At 47.0% G+C, this 17,669-nt stretch overlaps 1 protein-coding gene across 6 annotated transcripts in view; it reads left to right on the plus strand.

Moving 5' to 3' along the window:
- The window catches only part of FAM219A (family with sequence similarity 219 member A), a 93,488-nt gene extending 80,643 nt beyond the window's left edge, over positions 1 to 12,845 (plus strand). For 4 of the 6 annotated variants that reach the window (XM_079329945.1, XM_079329943.1, XM_079329946.1 and 1 more), the window contains exons 4-6: positions 2,136 to 2,216; positions 2,542 to 2,596; positions 3,726 to 12,845. In XM_079329945.1, coding sequence (XP_079186071.1) covers positions 2,136 to 2,216; positions 2,542 to 2,596; positions 3,726 to 3,884 — 295 coding nt within the window. In that variant the 3' untranslated portion in view covers positions 3,885 to 12,845. The remainder of the gene's footprint in view (positions 1 to 2,135; positions 2,217 to 2,541; positions 2,597 to 3,725) is intronic. The other 2 variants (XM_079329944.1, XM_079329947.1) reach the window with 1 other exon arrangement.
- The last annotated feature ends 4,824 nt before the right edge of the window (positions 12,846 to 17,669 follow it).

Raw genomic sequence — 17,669 nt, forward strand, 5'->3', positions numbered from 1 at the left:
CTAGTCTCCACTCCACCTCCTCCTTGTTCCTCAAGGTCTCTGATATTCTGTATTATCCCTGTGGATTTCTGACTTTAGTTCAAGGTTGCCTTCACCATTCAGTCCTCTTCTGGGACAAGGGTGCAGCCAGCCTTTCAGGTGAGAGTAATTGGATCCATAATACTCTCAGTCTCCCTAAAAGCAAATCAAATGTGAATGAGGTGAGGGTAATGCTGCACTCTTCCTATGAGCACAGACAGAGCTCACAACACTATCCACACCACTTGAACACAGTGGGATGCTACAGTCCACTCAGGGTAACCCAAACTTGGCCTTGTGGTCCAACTTGTGTTGCTTCAAGTGAGCAAAAGCAGAAAGACAGAGAAGCTGATACCAGGACAGCTGCAGACAAAACCAGCTACCACTGCTGCCTGGCTTTATTCCAAGGATAGTGGGAAGTGAAAATAAGGACAATCTGGATGTGAGGGGAAGACTAAATCAGGAGCACACACAATATAACAATTTTTGTCTGTTGCAGCTAAATTGAATTTTTTTATTATTAAGAAAAAATACATTTCTCAAGAAGATGTGGGATTTTTTTCATCAACTAAATATCACGACAATATTCTTCTGGATCCCATGAGAGTGCTTTGTTCATTGATAATTTAATAACAACTGTCAATGAGTATATATGGAGCAGGGATTGGAAAACTGGAGAATGAAAATGGGAGTCAGTACTTGTGACATCTGTATGGGCAAGCTTGTGCTGCCAAACTGCAGCTTCAGTTCCAAACATCTTTGCTTCTTGACTTCCTGCCTACATACCTCAGGAGCAGAAGGCTTGTCCTGCTTCTGTGAGAAAGGCTACTGAATTTTGCAAGTGGATCCCATTTTCTCCAGGCCCCTGGTGCAGCAGTTTGGAAATTCTGCATCAGGTTTTAAATTAATTTATTAAATTCACGTTTCAGTGAACACAGTTAGAAAATATAACTAATTGTGAACCTATATATCTGCTTCATTATAGGATTTGATGTATCTAACTCTCCCTGAGCCTGCCCACTGACAGTGCTTGCCAGGACTTCTAATTTCTAGAATTGTTAATGACTTGCTGCAGTTTTCTGCACAGGAGCAGACAAACATTTCAGGTAGTTAGAGAGTAATTGGTGCATGGATGAGCATCTTTAGATTTATATTTCTTAAGCTCTTAGTGAAGCATCGTTGTGCACCATGATGTGTTGTTAAAGACCACTTGGGAGAAAACCTGAATTAACTCTTTAAAAGAGAAGATTTTTGTCTCTTTTATGGTTCTTACCTGCTGAACAAAGAATCCTACTCCATTTGCTGGGTTTAGTTAATCTTAAGTGTGAACCAATTTATACTTGGTTGTTTTTGCAGTTTTTTTGGATGAAAGGACTCTGTTGTGAACAAGATACTATTGTATTAAGATATTTTCTCTAGCCTAGAAGTTTTTAAGCCTGCACTCCATTTCACAGACTCTCTCAGGCAGTTAAAGATGGAGTCATTCTCAGCCTTTGTAGCATTTCTGATTAACTGAAAGTCATCACAAAAAGAGTGGAATTAAAAAAGTGCTGGTCTGACTGGTTTCTTATGCTGGGCACACCAGCTCAGATTTCTAATATTACTAAATTTAGGACTGAGACCTCAGAAGTGTATTGTTGCCAGAGGCCTGGATAGGGATTCAGAAAGAGACACCACATAATATCCCTGATGTCCAATAGCAGAACTTTGGGGTCACGGGGCCTCTGGCTTCCCCAAGCCTCCTTCTCCTATGTACTTGCTGCTGGTGTCAGGTACCCTTGCCAGGAAAAAAACAAGAAACACAAAAACGAACAATTTGATACGACAAACAGTGCTAGCCAAACAGGTTGAAGTGCAGAGTGTTCCAATTTTTTTTTCTTCCAGGAAGGGATATGTTCCCAAGGCATGCCCCATGTTAATCCCTGTGAAACTGCTGCAGGCTACCCAGAGACACAGCTTGCTCCCTCTAAATTGCACCCATTTAAATATCTCCACCAATAAGTAGGGACTTGCAAAGAAGTGAAATGAGGAAAGCCAACTATCATATAGCTTTACCCCAGGCAGTGTGTGGTGCTGAGCTTTACTGTGTGGTTAATGGCAACATTTAATTATTTCAGGCTCGTCGTTCCCAATAAGGGCTACTCGTCGCTAGACCAGAGCCCAGATGAGAAGCCCCTGGTAGCCCTGGATACAGACAGGTATGCTAAAGGTTAAAAAGGTGATATATATGATGGCTTAAGTGAGTTTTCATGCCAGAGGGCAGCACTCACACTGTCCCTCCACTGTTCCCTCTGACCTATGCTGGGGTGGGTCTCTGTGAGAACAAGTGAGAAGAGCTGTTAGAAAAGAGCAGTGTGATGGAAAGATCTGAGGGTCACAGATGAAAGCTGCTTTACAGGCTCCCTTGATGCAACTTCTCTGTGCCTCAAGAACAGTTTCATGGCACAAGAAAGATATTTAAGTGGGGAATACAGGTCTCATCTAACCAATTCCTTCTTTGCTGTGTCTCGCACTTCTCTGCAGTGATGATGACTTTGATATGTCCAGATATTCCTCCTCGGGATACTCATCAGCTGAGGTGAGTTATACTCTCTCCTGCATCCTTGCCATGAATGCAAATAACAGAGCAGCTAGAAATGGCTTAGAGTTGCCTTGCACAGGCAAAAATGGCTACACAACAAATGTAATAGTGGTATAGACTCCATGGATCTGGAAGGGGCCATGGCAGAAACTGAGTCATGTTGCTTTCTTTCCTGGTGATCCAGTTGGCTCCATATCCTCAGTGCCATGGCACAGAGATCTGCCCATCAGCAGTTTTCACAGCTACCTTTGGTTTCACTTAAACTTTCCCTCATTGCACTTAGTCCTGCAGTGACCCAGGAGGTACAAAAGCATCATCTTGTCTGCCATGGCAGCTCAGCAGCTGTATGCATGCCAAGGACATAAATAAAGGATCTGAGGGTGTGCTGTGACTTCCAGTTATTGGAATGGTCAGGGTCACAAAGTGTGTTTACTTGGAGCAAGCAGAAATTCCAGAGAGGACTTGCAGATATGAACTCTTGCCCTTTCAAAGAGAAAAGGCAGGAAGCTCAGGCTTATTAGTCCCTCTACATTGTTTCTGAGTATATTCCCAAACTCTCTCATTCATTTGTTGCTCAGCCTCTGGCTAGTGCTTCTGCAGGATTTTATATCCAGGGTGCTCAGCAGCCATTCTGCCCACAAACTGCTCAGAACTCTCTCCCCTTGTATCTCTTCTTGCATAAAATACCTCTGACACCCTGGGAAACAGCCAAGAGCAGTGACCATATCAGGTGATCTGAGCTGTTTCCATGCCCTGACGAAGTGTTGTTTATATAGATCCAGTTAGACAGCACTTGAATCTGAGATCACAGAGCCAAACTTTACAATCTTTTAGCTGCTATAGTGTGCCCCAGACTGAGAGGGGGGACTGCCCATCTGTCAGTAAATATTATATTACTTGAACTGAGGGCTTGTCCTCAGGGAAAAACTATTCCGGAACAAAATAGCATATCTCACTCTAGATATTCTTATTCTAAAGAGGCTAGTACCCTCCCCTCACCTGAGGTCAAAAATTAGTGGGGTAGCTGTTAATGATGGGGAAATACAGAATAGGGTACCTCCTTTATCTTCTGACCACTAGAAGTAAGAAGTCTCAAGTGTTTGACTGTTTGTCTCTTTGTCTGTAGCAGATCAACCAAGACTTGAACATCCAGCTGCTAAAGGATGGGTACCGGTTAGATGAGATCCCAGATGACGAGGACCTCGACCTAATCCCCCCCAAATCGGTCAACCCCACCTGCATGTGTTGCCAAGCCACCTCCTCCACCGCCTGTCACATCCAGTAGTGAGGCCGGCAGGCTGTGATCAGTGCTTTCCACTATAACTGTAAAACTTAACAGCCATTGCTTCCTCCTATGGTAGGACGTGCACCTCTTTGTGTTCATGGAGCCAGGAGAAACCAAAAAATTCATTTTATGATTGGTTGATAACTTATTTTAAACTATGGTAAAACAAAAGAGAAGTTGCTCAAAGTGCCAGGCAGTGCCTGGCAGAACTGACTGGTCTAAAGAGTGAATGCAGAGGGGTCCAGAGATACCTCCTTGGTTTGTTTAGGCACTGGGGATATTTTGTAAAGTGTCTTTTTCCAGAATGGGAGAGGTCAGATGGGTCTTCAGGTAATCCTGCCCACTGAAACCAATCCATCCGCAAGATTAGGGCAAGTTGGAGGTATCAAAGTGTTTTACCAATGAGAGGAAGTCAGTTCTTAATTCATTCACTAAACCTGTTTCATTTGCATAACCAAAATTATATTACAACTGGGGCACAGGAATGGGGACAGACCAGGGCATCCTTTCTTATGGCAAGGCTAGCCAGGACTAGCACCACACAATTCATTCACTTGCAAAAGGGACAAGTAGCTGACATTTCACTGTGAGTCAGTACTAGCTAGAGCTGTTGTGTCACGTAGCCAGTGCAATCTGCCCTTAGCACCACATTAAATTGCCACCAAACACATCAGATTCGATCTGCAATCCACTCATGCACTTCAAGGATTTGCTCAGTGCCCAGGAACACCAACCATACTTGTGGCTTCAGTTCAGTCACGTATTCTGACTTCAGCCTGTATTTAATCCCTGTCCGACCCATCTCTTTCCAAAAACCTTAAACTTTGTTCAAATGAGAAGAAATTAATCCTGCAAGAGTCAGGACTAGAGATGTACAGCCTGAATAACAATGCTGGAAAAGCTAGTTGAAGAAAGCACATTTTAACAGTGCTTAACTCTTGATGTTGTCTTGACATTGTGTCTCTGGGTGCCTGTGGGAGAGGCTCGTTAATGCTGAAGTCATCAGTGTGGCAGATTTGTGACAGTGAGTCAGATTTGAGAGGAATTTTCAGCAGCAGCAGCAGAGTTATGAACAGCTGCAGCTGAAAGATGCCCATGAGCAGAAACTACTGTTCACTCCCTGTCTATCCACTTGTGAGCCAGACTTGGTCCCAGGTCAGGAGCAGTTGTGTTTTATTTGGTGCTGGAAAAGTTAGGAAACCTGTTACATTAGGTTGCTGGCCTGAGCTCCCAGTTCACCAGAAGATTGTTTTGAATGCAGAACCACTTCTGGAATTAGGAAGCATGTCCTCTCACTAGCTTCAGCATATGCAAGGGATGGGCTGGCATTTTTCTTGGTGTTGAAATCTTTTGCCACAGGCACAATTCTTGTGTTTTCAGGGGAAAGAACCATCTGCTTTGGATCATCACCTGCTCTGTAGCTGGGGAAGGGAAAAAAGGAGAGGAGTTCTGAGCTTCCCATCAGAATTCCTGAGTCACAAAGCAGAGCCTGAGTTGCACCACAACAGATAGATCCCCCTGATCTGAAATCTATGTGAAGTGAACTGAGCCTTTAAGAAGTCCTACTTATAATTAGAAGAGAATTTTTTTAGCATCCCGGGGATTTACTCTCTGCAGTGCCAAGCCTGATACCAGCCACAGTGTGAGTGGAAGAGTAGGCACACGAGATTCATGAGCTTATTTCCTTGATGGTATTGACAGCTTTTAAAGCTATGCTTGTTCCCTCTGCCTAAAACATGCTGCCACCCTAGTTCCAGGCCATAGAAAGAGGGCTTGAATGGTACTGTTTACTGAGCATCCCTGCCTCTTCTATTAACCATCCTCTCTAGAAGTGATGGTTAATTGGCCAGCTCCTAAAGGGATTGTGTTTCTCAAGTGAATTCATCTTCTTTTCTCACCACCTAGTTGTGCTGAGGGGCAATGTTTCCAAAATACAACTCAGGTTGCGATTATCAAATTGTCTGGATGTGGGCGAAGTAGAGAGTAGAGAGAAAGATAAAAGGGAAAAACATTCATTAAGGAGTCTTTTTTATTGGGGATTGTAGTTAAAACCTAATAGAAATTCTTTGGTCAATATGATCCTATAGGACATGATCAAGGCTCTTAAAATCTTCGCTCTTCTGGAGAGGGACTTTGCAGTTCAGCACTGGTGTCGTGGAATGTCTTCATTGCATTTTTCCTCCTGGGTCAGTCTCTGTGCCTTCCAGCCAGGCTGCACATGCTCAGCCTTTCCCACAGCCCTTGCTCAGGAGCTCAGAACATTTCGGAGTGCTTGCTAAAGCAACAACTCTTCACCTGGGCCAGCCCCTGAGGGCTGCACAATCCCACGTCTCCATCATGCTGCCATCATAGAATCCTGCCATCATCTAAGTTCAAAAACACCCTTAATATCACTGAGTCCAGCTATAACCAAGTACTGTCCTATTCAGTCTAGAATAGAATGAGGCTTGCTGTCACTGTTATCTCTCAAGGTTAGCATCTCTCCTCAAGGGATAGACTTCACATAGTAGACTTGGCAGTGCTGGATTAACAGTTGGATTCTATGATCTTAAAGGTCTTTTCCAATCTGAGTGATTCTATGACATGTACTGTCCCATGACACCATGACCAAGTCCTTTTATTGCCCCTCTTGCTGGTTTTGCCTGCCATGTGCCCTGAGACATTCCCCAGCCCTGCAACTGCCTTCAGCCCTTTGCATTTTGTGATGTGCATCTGCTTCTAGCACAACCCATTAGGGAGGAAGGGAAATGAACTCAGATGTTCCACCCTGTGCTTCCTCCAAATACAAACTGAAGCACAACTCAAGTGTTTTTGCCTGTACACAGGAGTTGGTTGCAGAAATAGTTGGTTTGGCATGTCAGTACAGGACCATAAAATGGCAATTTTTTGGCTTCTCCTCTCTATGCTTTGTGTTCATATATTTTATTAGGGGAATAATGTTGAAAGGGTGGGGAAAAGTAGTTACCTGTGTAGGGATGTTGTCAGAAAGGTTGAGTGGCTTAAGGCAATGCACATGCAGCTGTCATAGAAAACTGAACACTAACCCTTCTGAACTGCAGCCCCTTCAGCAGATTATGACCATACAGCATGTATGTTGGCTCATTGTGGAATATTGATGACTGCCCATTGGTATGTATCAACCACAGATGAGGCTGGTTCTCCCTCTCTGGTCTCTTGTTCAGATCTTTGCTTAAGCCAGCAGGTTTTCCATGTGCCCTCAGAGTCACAGAATGGGTAAGGCTGGAAGGGGCCACAGTGGGATCATCAGATCCAACCTCTCTGCTCAAGCAGCTCTTGTTGGAGGTTATGCTGTGGTGATTTCCTGGGAAGGTGTGGAGATAGATGTCTATCCTGGCACTGCTCTCCTTAGATCAATCTGTTCCACCATGACCAGAAGAAGGCAGAAGGCAAGAGCACAAACTCTCTGTCACAGCATTTCTACAAAATCTATAGAGCTTCTGGGCGCCCTCCTAAATCTAGATGGCAGGCAAGAAAGAAATCTGTTCCTTCCTCCAGTCCTTGCACCAAACAAGATGGCCCTCTCAGGCCATGTTTTCAATCCTAAGTTGTATGAAAACGAAGGGGAGGAACACCATGGAATATGAAATGCTGCTTGTCGCTGTCTACCTAAATTACCATGCAAACAGGATGTAAGGATATTGATGCTGGTGCCTCCTCAATGGAATTTGCATTTGATGCCTCCTAAAGCCAGACTGGGTTTTTGTTATGATTTTATGTAATATCAGTCACCAAATTATGAGAGTTTCAGCAAATCCTTTCCTTTTATCAGGATAAAATACTATCTAGTATCCTTTAATGTAAGCTATATTTGAACTCTGGGGTCACAGCACTCTGTTCCATCTCTCTTGTCTGCAAACTCCACATTTCCATCTGTTGGGAGGAGGAACATCCTCCTAGTCTTGAGGAAGGTCTGTAGATAGCGTGGTCATGTCTGCTGTTCTGGTGTTTGCAAGTAAACTTCACCTGAAAGGAGACTGATAGCCATACTGAAGGCTTGTTTGATATCTTACCAGGCATCTTGAAGTCAACCTTTGGAAGAGCCAGTGGGTGATATCTGACCTTGCCACATGTCTGTCCCTAACATGTGTGCTTGGTCATTGGATCTGCTGTGCTCTTCTGGCTGTCCTGCCTGCAGATGCCTTGCAACTGCAAAAGCAGGTGTTCCATTCCTGCTGCATGGACTTTGAAAGGGACTTCAGGAAAGCTTTCCCACAGACAAGATGGATTCAGCTCCTTCTGGTATGTTCCACCATCTCTTGTCCCAAAAGGAGGCACCCACTGCATTCAGCAGTTCACTGGCTGACACACAGGTCTACAATCCTGAGCAGAATCCTTTCCTTTCCATGCACTGTCTGATCCTGGGCTGGCCTGCAGGCTGTGCAGGAGAATGCAGGAGGCTTGAAAAATGCAGCACCGTGTGTGTGACTCAACAGAAACATGAAGATGCTTTTGAAGAAAGGAAGGATCCAGCTGGGCAACAGATGGAAAACAGGAAAAAGAAAACAAGCAGTAACTGGAAAGATTGCCAAGTGCTGTCTTGTCCTAGGGCAGATCCCAGTTGTCCGAGTTGATCTGTCTCAGTGCATCTCCCTGATGCCAGAAGGGAGCAAAGCTTGCTTTCAGGTACACACACCAGAAACATCTTGTCCCTGAGCTGGCACTGCAGCCAAATACAGCCCTGGCAGGTCTGCAGGACTGTTAGAGCACAGAAATGAGATCTGGAGTCCTTGCTGCTGTTGGTATTTGCTCTAATCTCAGGCAAGTCATATCGCTTCTTGGTGTCCATTTCCTTCTGGAGCACATGGGAGAAACATGCCTTCCCAAAGTGCTACCACCATCCTGCATGAATACTGCCAAGTGTGAGAGGCACCACTGATAGGACAGTTCTGCAAGCAGGATGTAAATACCATGCTATAGAAATTTAATTCCTATTTTCAAAGTACTACTCTGCTTTTGTTCTGTTTACCATCTTCTGGTGTTCTTCACACATGACAGAATGCAGTGGGGTGGAGGCTAGTACAGAGGTTAAACATCTTTGGAGAAAGATGTTTGTCAAGGATATGTTATCCAGTTACTTGGCAGCTGACTCTTGCACAACTGGCTTCTGCATTTGCCTGGTCCCAGAGGGAACAAAGATTTGTACAAAGATTTGGTGTACCAACCACACCATCCACTGATAGCAGAATTAAGGAATTTAGGAGTGCAGCTTGGGATGGCAAGTAGTGATGAAAGGGACCAGAGGACTGAAAAGCTCATTTTTGAGATATTCCTATGGCAGTTTCATGCTCTTGCTTTTAGCAACCATATGATCATCTTAGCTTTTAGAAGGGTGGTTCTGCCTGGGCTCCTCACCTCAAACTCACCTGGGGTATTGCCACCCTTACCTAGAAGCCATAGGCTTTGGTACCTGGCTGCTGCTTGGCTCAGCAAGCTTGGGCAGCATGTTCAAAAGCAACATCTGCATAGAGGATCAACACTGCAGGACTAGCTGGGAAGGCATGGAAAGGTCTTCATTTTGAGCTGCTTTTCACTTCTGGGCATACTGGTCTCTTCCTTCAAGGCTCAGCTGTAAGAGGGATTGCTCCAAACCACACCTCATCAGACAAACCCATCTTTGTTACAGAACCACACAAGACCTGAACCAAAAGAGCCAGGAACTTAGCATAAAGGGAGATTTTATGGCCTAGGATTATCTACAGGAGATTTCTCATAGGGGTTGTGGTCTATATTTTAACTCCCTGTATTATGCATCTGAGCTGCTGCATTGCTTCCCAAAAGTCACCGCTACGTCCCTTCCTTTGCCCCAGTGGACATTGCTGGCAGTCCCAGGATGACAGCAGCTGGATGCTGCCTGAGTGCATCTTTGACAGCTTGCAGGGGAGGCAGAGGCTAGGACTGAGATCAGGCAAGGCACAGCCCCGTGGCCCACACAGGCATGCAGCAAACAGTGTCACAGAGAGCACAGACACCAGCAGGACAGGTTGCAGCTTTCCCTGGTGCCTGTGCAAAGCAGCTTTTCCCATTGTTCTAAAGACCCATTTGCCACTGGTGGTGTCTTTGAGCCTTTTGCTTTCTTTAAAAAACTGCTCCAGCAAAAGATGGATTTTCTTCTGGAAGTTGCCATGACTGATGCCACCACCTGACTGATAGTGCTTGGCCTGTGGAGGTATTTCCATAATATCAAATGGTGATACAGGTGGTGGGATAGGATTAAGGGTTGGAAGGTACAAACTAAGTCTGACCATCTCAGACTGTCACTGGAAAGCAGTGCAGTAGGCATCAGGAAAAGGAAAGGCTACTGAAAGGCCATGCTAAGTCCCATAGCTGCTGAGATATTTGCCCTCCCAGAGCAGCATTTCTACCCTAGCTGACCATGCAGCTGTCCCACGTGAGCTCCCTGGGAAGCACTGCCTTTTTGCTTTTGCAACCTAAATAAGCTGCAACTCCATTTGGTACCCACGTTCCTCAAGCCTCCGTGATTTGGGGGAGACAGTTTGTTGAGAGATGTAATACAGATGCATGGAAAGAGCTGAAAAAGTTGGGCAAGGACTCTTCATGATAGACCTTCATATCCACCCCCAGTTCAGAGATGTGTTTGTTTAGTTTCTTTGCATGGAGGAGCTGTGGTAGCAGCTGTGCTCAATTTGTGGCTGCCTCTCTACTAAGACAAGCCCCAAGTAAAAGCCAGGCCAGCTGTAGGTCATTGAATATGATGGGGTGAGAACCAGACAGGAGGCTGGGATTCTCTTCACCCACATGAAGGCTGTGGGGCTGAGGATTCACCAAGTTTGTGCAAAACCTGGTGAGATTCAGCCTACCAAGCCGGATGCTTGATTCACCCTCCTGGCCTCAGTGCTGTGGATCCAGGTCTGCAGACCAGGTCCCAGACCTGCCAGCCCACATGCTTCTGGTATGGGCTGGAATCCTGCAGCAGAGGCCTTAGAGGGGAGCCTGTTGGCTCTGTTCTTGCTGCTCTAGGGCAGGGTGCTGTGTGACACTGGTGGGGCTGTAGTTCTGCCAGGAGAAAAGACTCCGGTGGAGGATGAAATCTTTGCAGTGGAGACAATTTGGAAAGTTGGGTTTTCCCCCTCCCCTTTTTGCACTTTTTAAACCCTTTTTACTCCTTCCACAGAGGTTTTTGAACATTCAGTTTAATAAGGGAGATGAGATGCTATTAAATAGATTTCTGAAGGGTCTGAAGGCAGGTGCTGGCTGGCGTGCAGAGCCAGTCTGTGCCTGACATGATTTCCAGACCTCGTTGTCCAACCTGTAGCAGAATCACCCCATGAGCTGGGCAAGGACTGGGGTGGGAGGGTCAGTGCTGGCCATCATGCCAAACAGCCATGGCTTCCCAAACTGAAGAAGAATCACACCAGGAAATGAGGGAAGGATAGCAACCACAGTAGAAGGATAGCTAGTTGTCACAAGTAATCTTTGGTATCCGTGTCCAGTGGTTAGTCCTAGAATTGCAAGCCTTGTTATATTGCACACACGTCCTCCTTCCACACCCCTTTTATCAAAGCAGCTGTCGCCTTTCTTCCCCTGCCCCATGCACTAGTGATGAGCATCAGAGGCAGTTGCACCAAAGCGATTCTCAGCCCAGTTCTGCATCCCCCTTTCCCACCCAAACCCAAGGCAACCTGGACAGTCATTGGCCTTCACGAGTCTAGTAATTCCAGTTGGGTTTCTTTCCTTGTGTTTCATGGCTTCCTTCCCACACACTCTAGCAGGGCAGTACAGGAGGCTCTGACCATGTCCCAGGAAGTTTCTTTGCCCCCAGCAGCACCTTGCAGACATGCACCTTACTGGGAATGTACTGGGTCGATGCTGGTGAGATCTGGCACTGCCGATCTTGAATGGGTGGCACTTGATGGGGATCCACCCAAGGAAGTTGGCAGAAAGTGGCTACTGTCCCTTTTCTTTTCTTTTTTGAGGGAGAGAGGGATTTTTTTGGCATTACAATTATTGTCCATCTTCCAGTGGCCAAGTTCTGGGCTGCATTAATAATTGGGGATCATTGGCTGTCCAGGCAGGTGTGGAGCTCTGCACCAACCTTAATAGCAAATGTCATGGCTGTAGCCAGAGCCTGCATACAGAATGGGTTTCGTCCATGCTGGCAAAATACTTTCAGCAGGCTCCAGATGGGCACTTCTGGCAGACAGAGAAGTAGCACTCCTCCAAATCCAGATCAAATCTGCACTTCCATTTTTTGTCCTCAGCATGGAAAAAAAATCAACCTAAGCAAATGCCTTCTGGGTCTCCATTCCCTGTGTGGTGGGAGGCATTTCAGGGTCACCAAAAGCAAGATCTTTTTTGGATTTATTTAATGGAAATATATTTCAGGATGGGAGACCTCCCAACCTTTGTGTTACTCTCAAGAGCAGGAGATGAATTTCTGGCTGTCCTTGCATATAGTGAAATATAGCTGAAACAGCCAAACGCAAATAGAGTTAAATGTAGGGTTTGACCTGAATAACCTTTTAATTAGGAAGATAAATTTGTTGTAGCTTGACCTTAGTCCTTGTTAGGAACCTGCTAATCATTTGACATGCAGAGTGTATTAATGCTGCACTTAACTTGGCCATTGTTTTTTTTATCTGGTTTTGGGAATTTTTCACTCCCAAAGCATCAATCTGCATCTTGTATGGGTTTTCTTTTTTTGCCATTCAGATCATGTAGCACACTGTTGTATTTTTGTTCCTGTCTGTGTAGAGTATTGCCTTAAACAGATCAGTTGTGTTATGGTTTGTTTTGGGTTTTCTCTTTTCTACCATCAGTTTTATGCATTAATTTATTTTAAAATGTGGGAGTTTTTTTTTCAAAAACATGGAAAACATGTATAATATTTTTTTTTAACATTTCCATTGCAGTATTTATCATTGTTACTGGTTGTGTGTAGTGTAACGGAATTAATGATATTAAAAAGCATACATATGAAAACCAGCCTGACAGACTTTTCTTTCATTGGAGCAAACAAGGGCAAGGCAGTGTGGACTGCACCAACTTCTCTGAGCCCCCAGCAGTCACAGAGACTGGAACCAGGGGTGCAGCTTCACTCCATGGCCTGCTTGGTCCCTGAAACAGTGCCTGTGTGAATGGCAGAGGTAAATATTCCAGGACTGGCCACCAGTGTTTGGGAAACATGAGTCCCCATGGCAGCAGGAAGCACATCAGGCTGGATCCAGCCCCTGCATCTGGTCTGCAAGAAGCAGAAAGAGCTGCTGCATCTGTACAACACCAGTGGGTGAAATAACCTTTTTTCCAGCCTTGCAGCTGTTCTGCCCCTCAAAGCTGTTGGCACAGGAGCCAAGCCCTGATTTTAAAGTCCAGTACCAGCAACTGGAAAACCTGTGGACCATCAGGTATAGAAGACAGCCATGGAGGCCATGCTGGCAGTAAATCTGATGCAGGATTAGTACCCCCACAACTGAGAGGCTTGGATTCCACCTCTGCACAGTGGTGCTCCACAGACCTGTCCCCTGGGTTGCTCCAAGGCCAGGGAGCTGGGCCAGTGTCCACCTTCCCCTCCCAGCCTCTTACTGACTCCCTGGAGGGGATGGAGCTGATGGAGAGCCTAAATCTGGCACAACTGGGACCAGTAGGGTGTGAAAATCAAGGGTAGCTTGTTTTCTTCTCCTCTAAGGGCACATAATTCACTTTTGCAGAGACACTCAGGTGTTCCAGGTTCTCCAGCAACAGGCAGGGCTCTGCAGCCCTTCAGGGGCACAGGCTGGCCCCTGCCAAGATGATTGTGGGTCTGGACCCATGCATCTGCCAAAATGAAGCAGCAGAGGGGCTGGAGCAGAGAGCACAGCAGGGCTCTGAGTGGTCACTGTGTTACAGGCCAGACCAGAACAGGGCTTGGCTTGTCCCCATCCCTGCAGGGGCATCTCTGCTCAACTCCTCAGCTCTGGAAAAATCAAACCCAGTTCATGCTGCTCCCACTCTGGCATGACCCAGCTGTCCCTGCAGGATGGATGAGGATTGCTCACTCTGATTGCAGAGACCATTACTCAGGATGGAACAGCAAACAAGGCACAGAGGATTACCCAAATCCAGCTTTTAATTAGAAAGGGGAGACAGAGCAGGCAATAATTTCCCTGGCTACCTCATCAGGCCAGGGCAGTTGTGCTGGGGCTGTGTCACAGGCATTGACTGCACTGGTGTGGGGGTCTCTGCCTGCAGCTGGACTGCTGTAGGAATTCTGAGGAAATGCAGGAGAAAGGGGCTTGAAAAGCCACAATCACTGCTTCTGCACCTCCCAAAAATAAAATTATCTTAACTAGGACCAGCTGAAACTATTTCCTACCATTGTTAAGGTAGTTGCTGGCAGGAGGGGAGGAAGCTGGGAGCCACAACAAAATGAGGATGGTACAGTCCAAGAGGGGTGTAGGCAGGAATTGCAGTCAAGGAGCTGTGGGACTAGCAGCCACCAAATCCCACTGCTCCCATTCTGTGGCATCAACTGATCACATAAGCATCAGCCTGGGCTGCACATACTGGCCCACACCTGTCCCAGCAGGCTGCTTGTTCCTCTTTCCTAAAAAACACAGGATCCTCAGCAACACTTGCACTAACTCATACTGCTTGCTGTGCTCTGTCAAAAAGACTGCCCAAGAGTGAGCTCCACAGGAGCTTTGGAAATAGAACAAGGTTGTAACACAGGTAAATGCTGCAGGAGGAGGAAACTTTGGGGTTTCTAAACCTACCTAGCTGCAGAGGCAGGAGGGTGGCACAATGACTCAGAGGATGCCTTGCTGTATCTCTGTAGTGAGGCAGTGTCATGCTCCCTGATCAGGAAAGTGTTTGACACACCATGGCATTTGCTTGCTGACTTGTCCCCTGAGCTGCATCCTGCAGTGGCTTTGGTCTCTCAGAACTGGTAGTCACCATCAGAAGCTCTAACATGTCAGCCCTGTCCAGGGATTGGTTTCAGAGTGCACCAGGCACAGGTTCTGCTGAAGAAGGGAAACTGAGGCAGCGACAAGGCTCATGCCAGGCTGCTGTGTGACGTGGTGATGATGGAGTTGCTCTGAGAGCTGCTGTAACACACTTCCCAGACTCAGTTCCAGCTGGTGGGTCTTCCTTGCCAGGGGACCCTGTGAAGGGCTGGGGAGAGTTCTGAGCACTGAAAAATCCCTCCCAGCATTGGTCCTGCAGGAGGAGCAATCCCTGAGTCGAGGCCCCACTCAAAGGGTGTCTGTGGAACACAGTTTTCCCCCCACAGGCTAAGAAGGTCATCAGCACTGAGGCAAAGCTCACTGCAAACCTGCTCAACTCCTGCAGCCTCGTTAGCATGTGCATTTTTATGAGGGAGCAAGCAGAGGGCGTGGAGAGGGACATCACCACAGGACAGAAATAGTGCATGTTACCAAGCAGGGCACCCTTCTGCTCCATATAACCCAGCCCTCTCAGGCCTTGCCAGCTGTAGGACAGCTGGCAGTCCTGTCATTCCCTTCCCACCCTCTGCTTGCCCCATTCCTGGCAGTCTCAGTGCACTCACCCCATCTCCCACTAGGCAAAGTACTCAAACGTCTGTGGACACCCTGGATGCAGGGGAGCCAGTGATGCCATCCTTTGTCCCATGTTTTTGGTGAGTGGGGAGCTTGGGGAGAGGATCACAGCCCTGCTATGACCCCCAAGGGAGGCTTGATGCTGAGATATCCAGCTGCATTTCCAGCATTGGATCCTGACTAGTAATCAGTTTCACTGTGTGTCCTGGCAGCTGTGAAGGCAGATGCTGCCACATGGGATGGGTGTCTCTTTCCACTCCCTGCTATCTGTAGGAATTAACAATGTCCCCGTTACAAAATTCATTGAGCCAAGGTCAGCCCAAGCAGCTGATTGAGGTGGCAATGCAGGAGCTTTACAGGAACATCATTAACCATCAACCCCACTGCTGATCAGCTTGAGATGAACTGGTTGTCCAGGGAGTTCTGCAAGGTGCCAGCAGTCCTTCTGTGTCACAGAGGGCACATCTCCATGGGGTCGAGGGCCTGATGATGCTGGCAGTGGGTCTGCTCATCCCCTCTTTGCATCTTGTGTCCTCCTCCCAGTGCCAAAGGGATGCTCTCCCAGTATATGTGCTTGTGGCTTTGCCATGGCAATCCATCTCCTTCCCTGGACAGACTATCCATGTCCCAGGGATGTCTGCACATCCTGAGGGTTCTGACTTCCAGCATAAATACCCCCCGGTAGTAAGTGCTGCCTGGGGAATACTCTCCTGGTGCCCCATAGTCCCCAGGGACCACTATACAAATCCTTAAGAAAGCCAGATTGCCTCCCAGGACAGTTTTTTGTATGCATGGTCTCATCCAGCCATGCTTGGGACTGTACAACACCTAAAATCCTGCTGGCATCCCTGAGCCCCAACTGCATACAGCTGAGCACCTCCCAGATTTTGGGGCCATATCAGTGTTCTTTGTGCTGCTCTTGTATTTTCTGCTGTCATTGTGTGCTCTACTTACCAAGAACATATTCCCTGGCCACGCTTTGTTATGCAGTAATCAGCCCTGTCCTTCACCCATCGCAGGTCTGGCAGGACCTTTTAATCCCCACATGTTTACCTTTAGGATGTCCTTGTTGCTGAAGCAGCTTTTTTCAGCCCCAGGCAGAGGGCAGAAAAGATGCAATTGAACCAGCACAGTCATCATTCTGCTACTGCATCAAATCCCTGTGGACCAGAATTAGGTATGAGACTTAGCAGAAAACATGTGATTGGCTTTAAATTCCTGAGTTCAGAAAATAAAACCAAGCAACAAGAAGGATAAACAGGGACAACTGAATTCCCCATATATGTCCCTATGTCTGACCCTCAGAAAGAAGCTTCTCAAGGTCTCCTCCACTGAGAAACAGGAATATTTTCCTTGACTGGCATGGGTCTGGTAATGAGAATTCTAGGGAAATGACCATGCAAGTGAGAGTGGTATTTGCTGGCAGGGAGGCCCACTGGAAACAGCTCACTGAGATGGCAGTGCCAGGGTACATTAGTTTATCTCAGAGGCTCACTTTGCCCCACAGCACTGCTGAAGGGCAAAGGTGCTCTTTCATTAAAATCAGTTTGGGCAATTGCTCCCCTCAGACCCTTCCCCACAATCTGGGAAACTCTGGGAAGGGTGGAGAAACTTCATTGACTGCTAATTTGGTGGGCACTTTAGCAGCCCTTGCAGGTTGGTGCCCTCACACCATGCACAAGCTGGAGACCAAGAGAGCATGCAAGGGAAAGCTCTCAGAGCACAGTAACACAGCCAAAAATAGAAGCAGTCGTTGACACCCGTGTTTGTCGGCTTCATGCTGGACTGCTGAGGACATGCTTGCTTTTGGCAAGTTATCCAGGAAGAGCTGCCATCCATCTGGAATACTGAGCACTGACACAGGCTAAATAAGGAGGGGTACTTTGAAAGCAGCACATAATTAATGAAGTCATGAAATGCCCTTGTCTGAGTATGATCTGAGAGCACAGTGCCAGGGGGCAACACCACCCAGGCCCCTCCGTGTGTGCTGCTGATGGTAAATCCACGGCACTGTGGTCCTCGCAGTGTGGGGATGCTCCAGGACAGAGCAGCCTGGGGACCCACGTTCCTGTCATGCTGTGTCCACACCAAGCAGTACCCCAGTCCTCCTGGGAGCACCGAAAACCCCATGAAACCCCATGCCAGACTAAAAACATACCATGAAAAGCATGTCCCGACGAAAAAGCCCCCCATTGAAAAACCTGGCCCAACCCAAAATCATCCCATGAAAAGCACATCCCAGTACCAAAGC

The sequence above is a fragment of the Erithacus rubecula genome, assembly GCF_903797595.1.
Source record: "Erithacus rubecula genome assembly, chromosome: Z".
Classification (NCBI taxonomy): Eukaryota; Metazoa; Chordata; class Aves; order Passeriformes; family Muscicapidae; genus Erithacus; species Erithacus rubecula.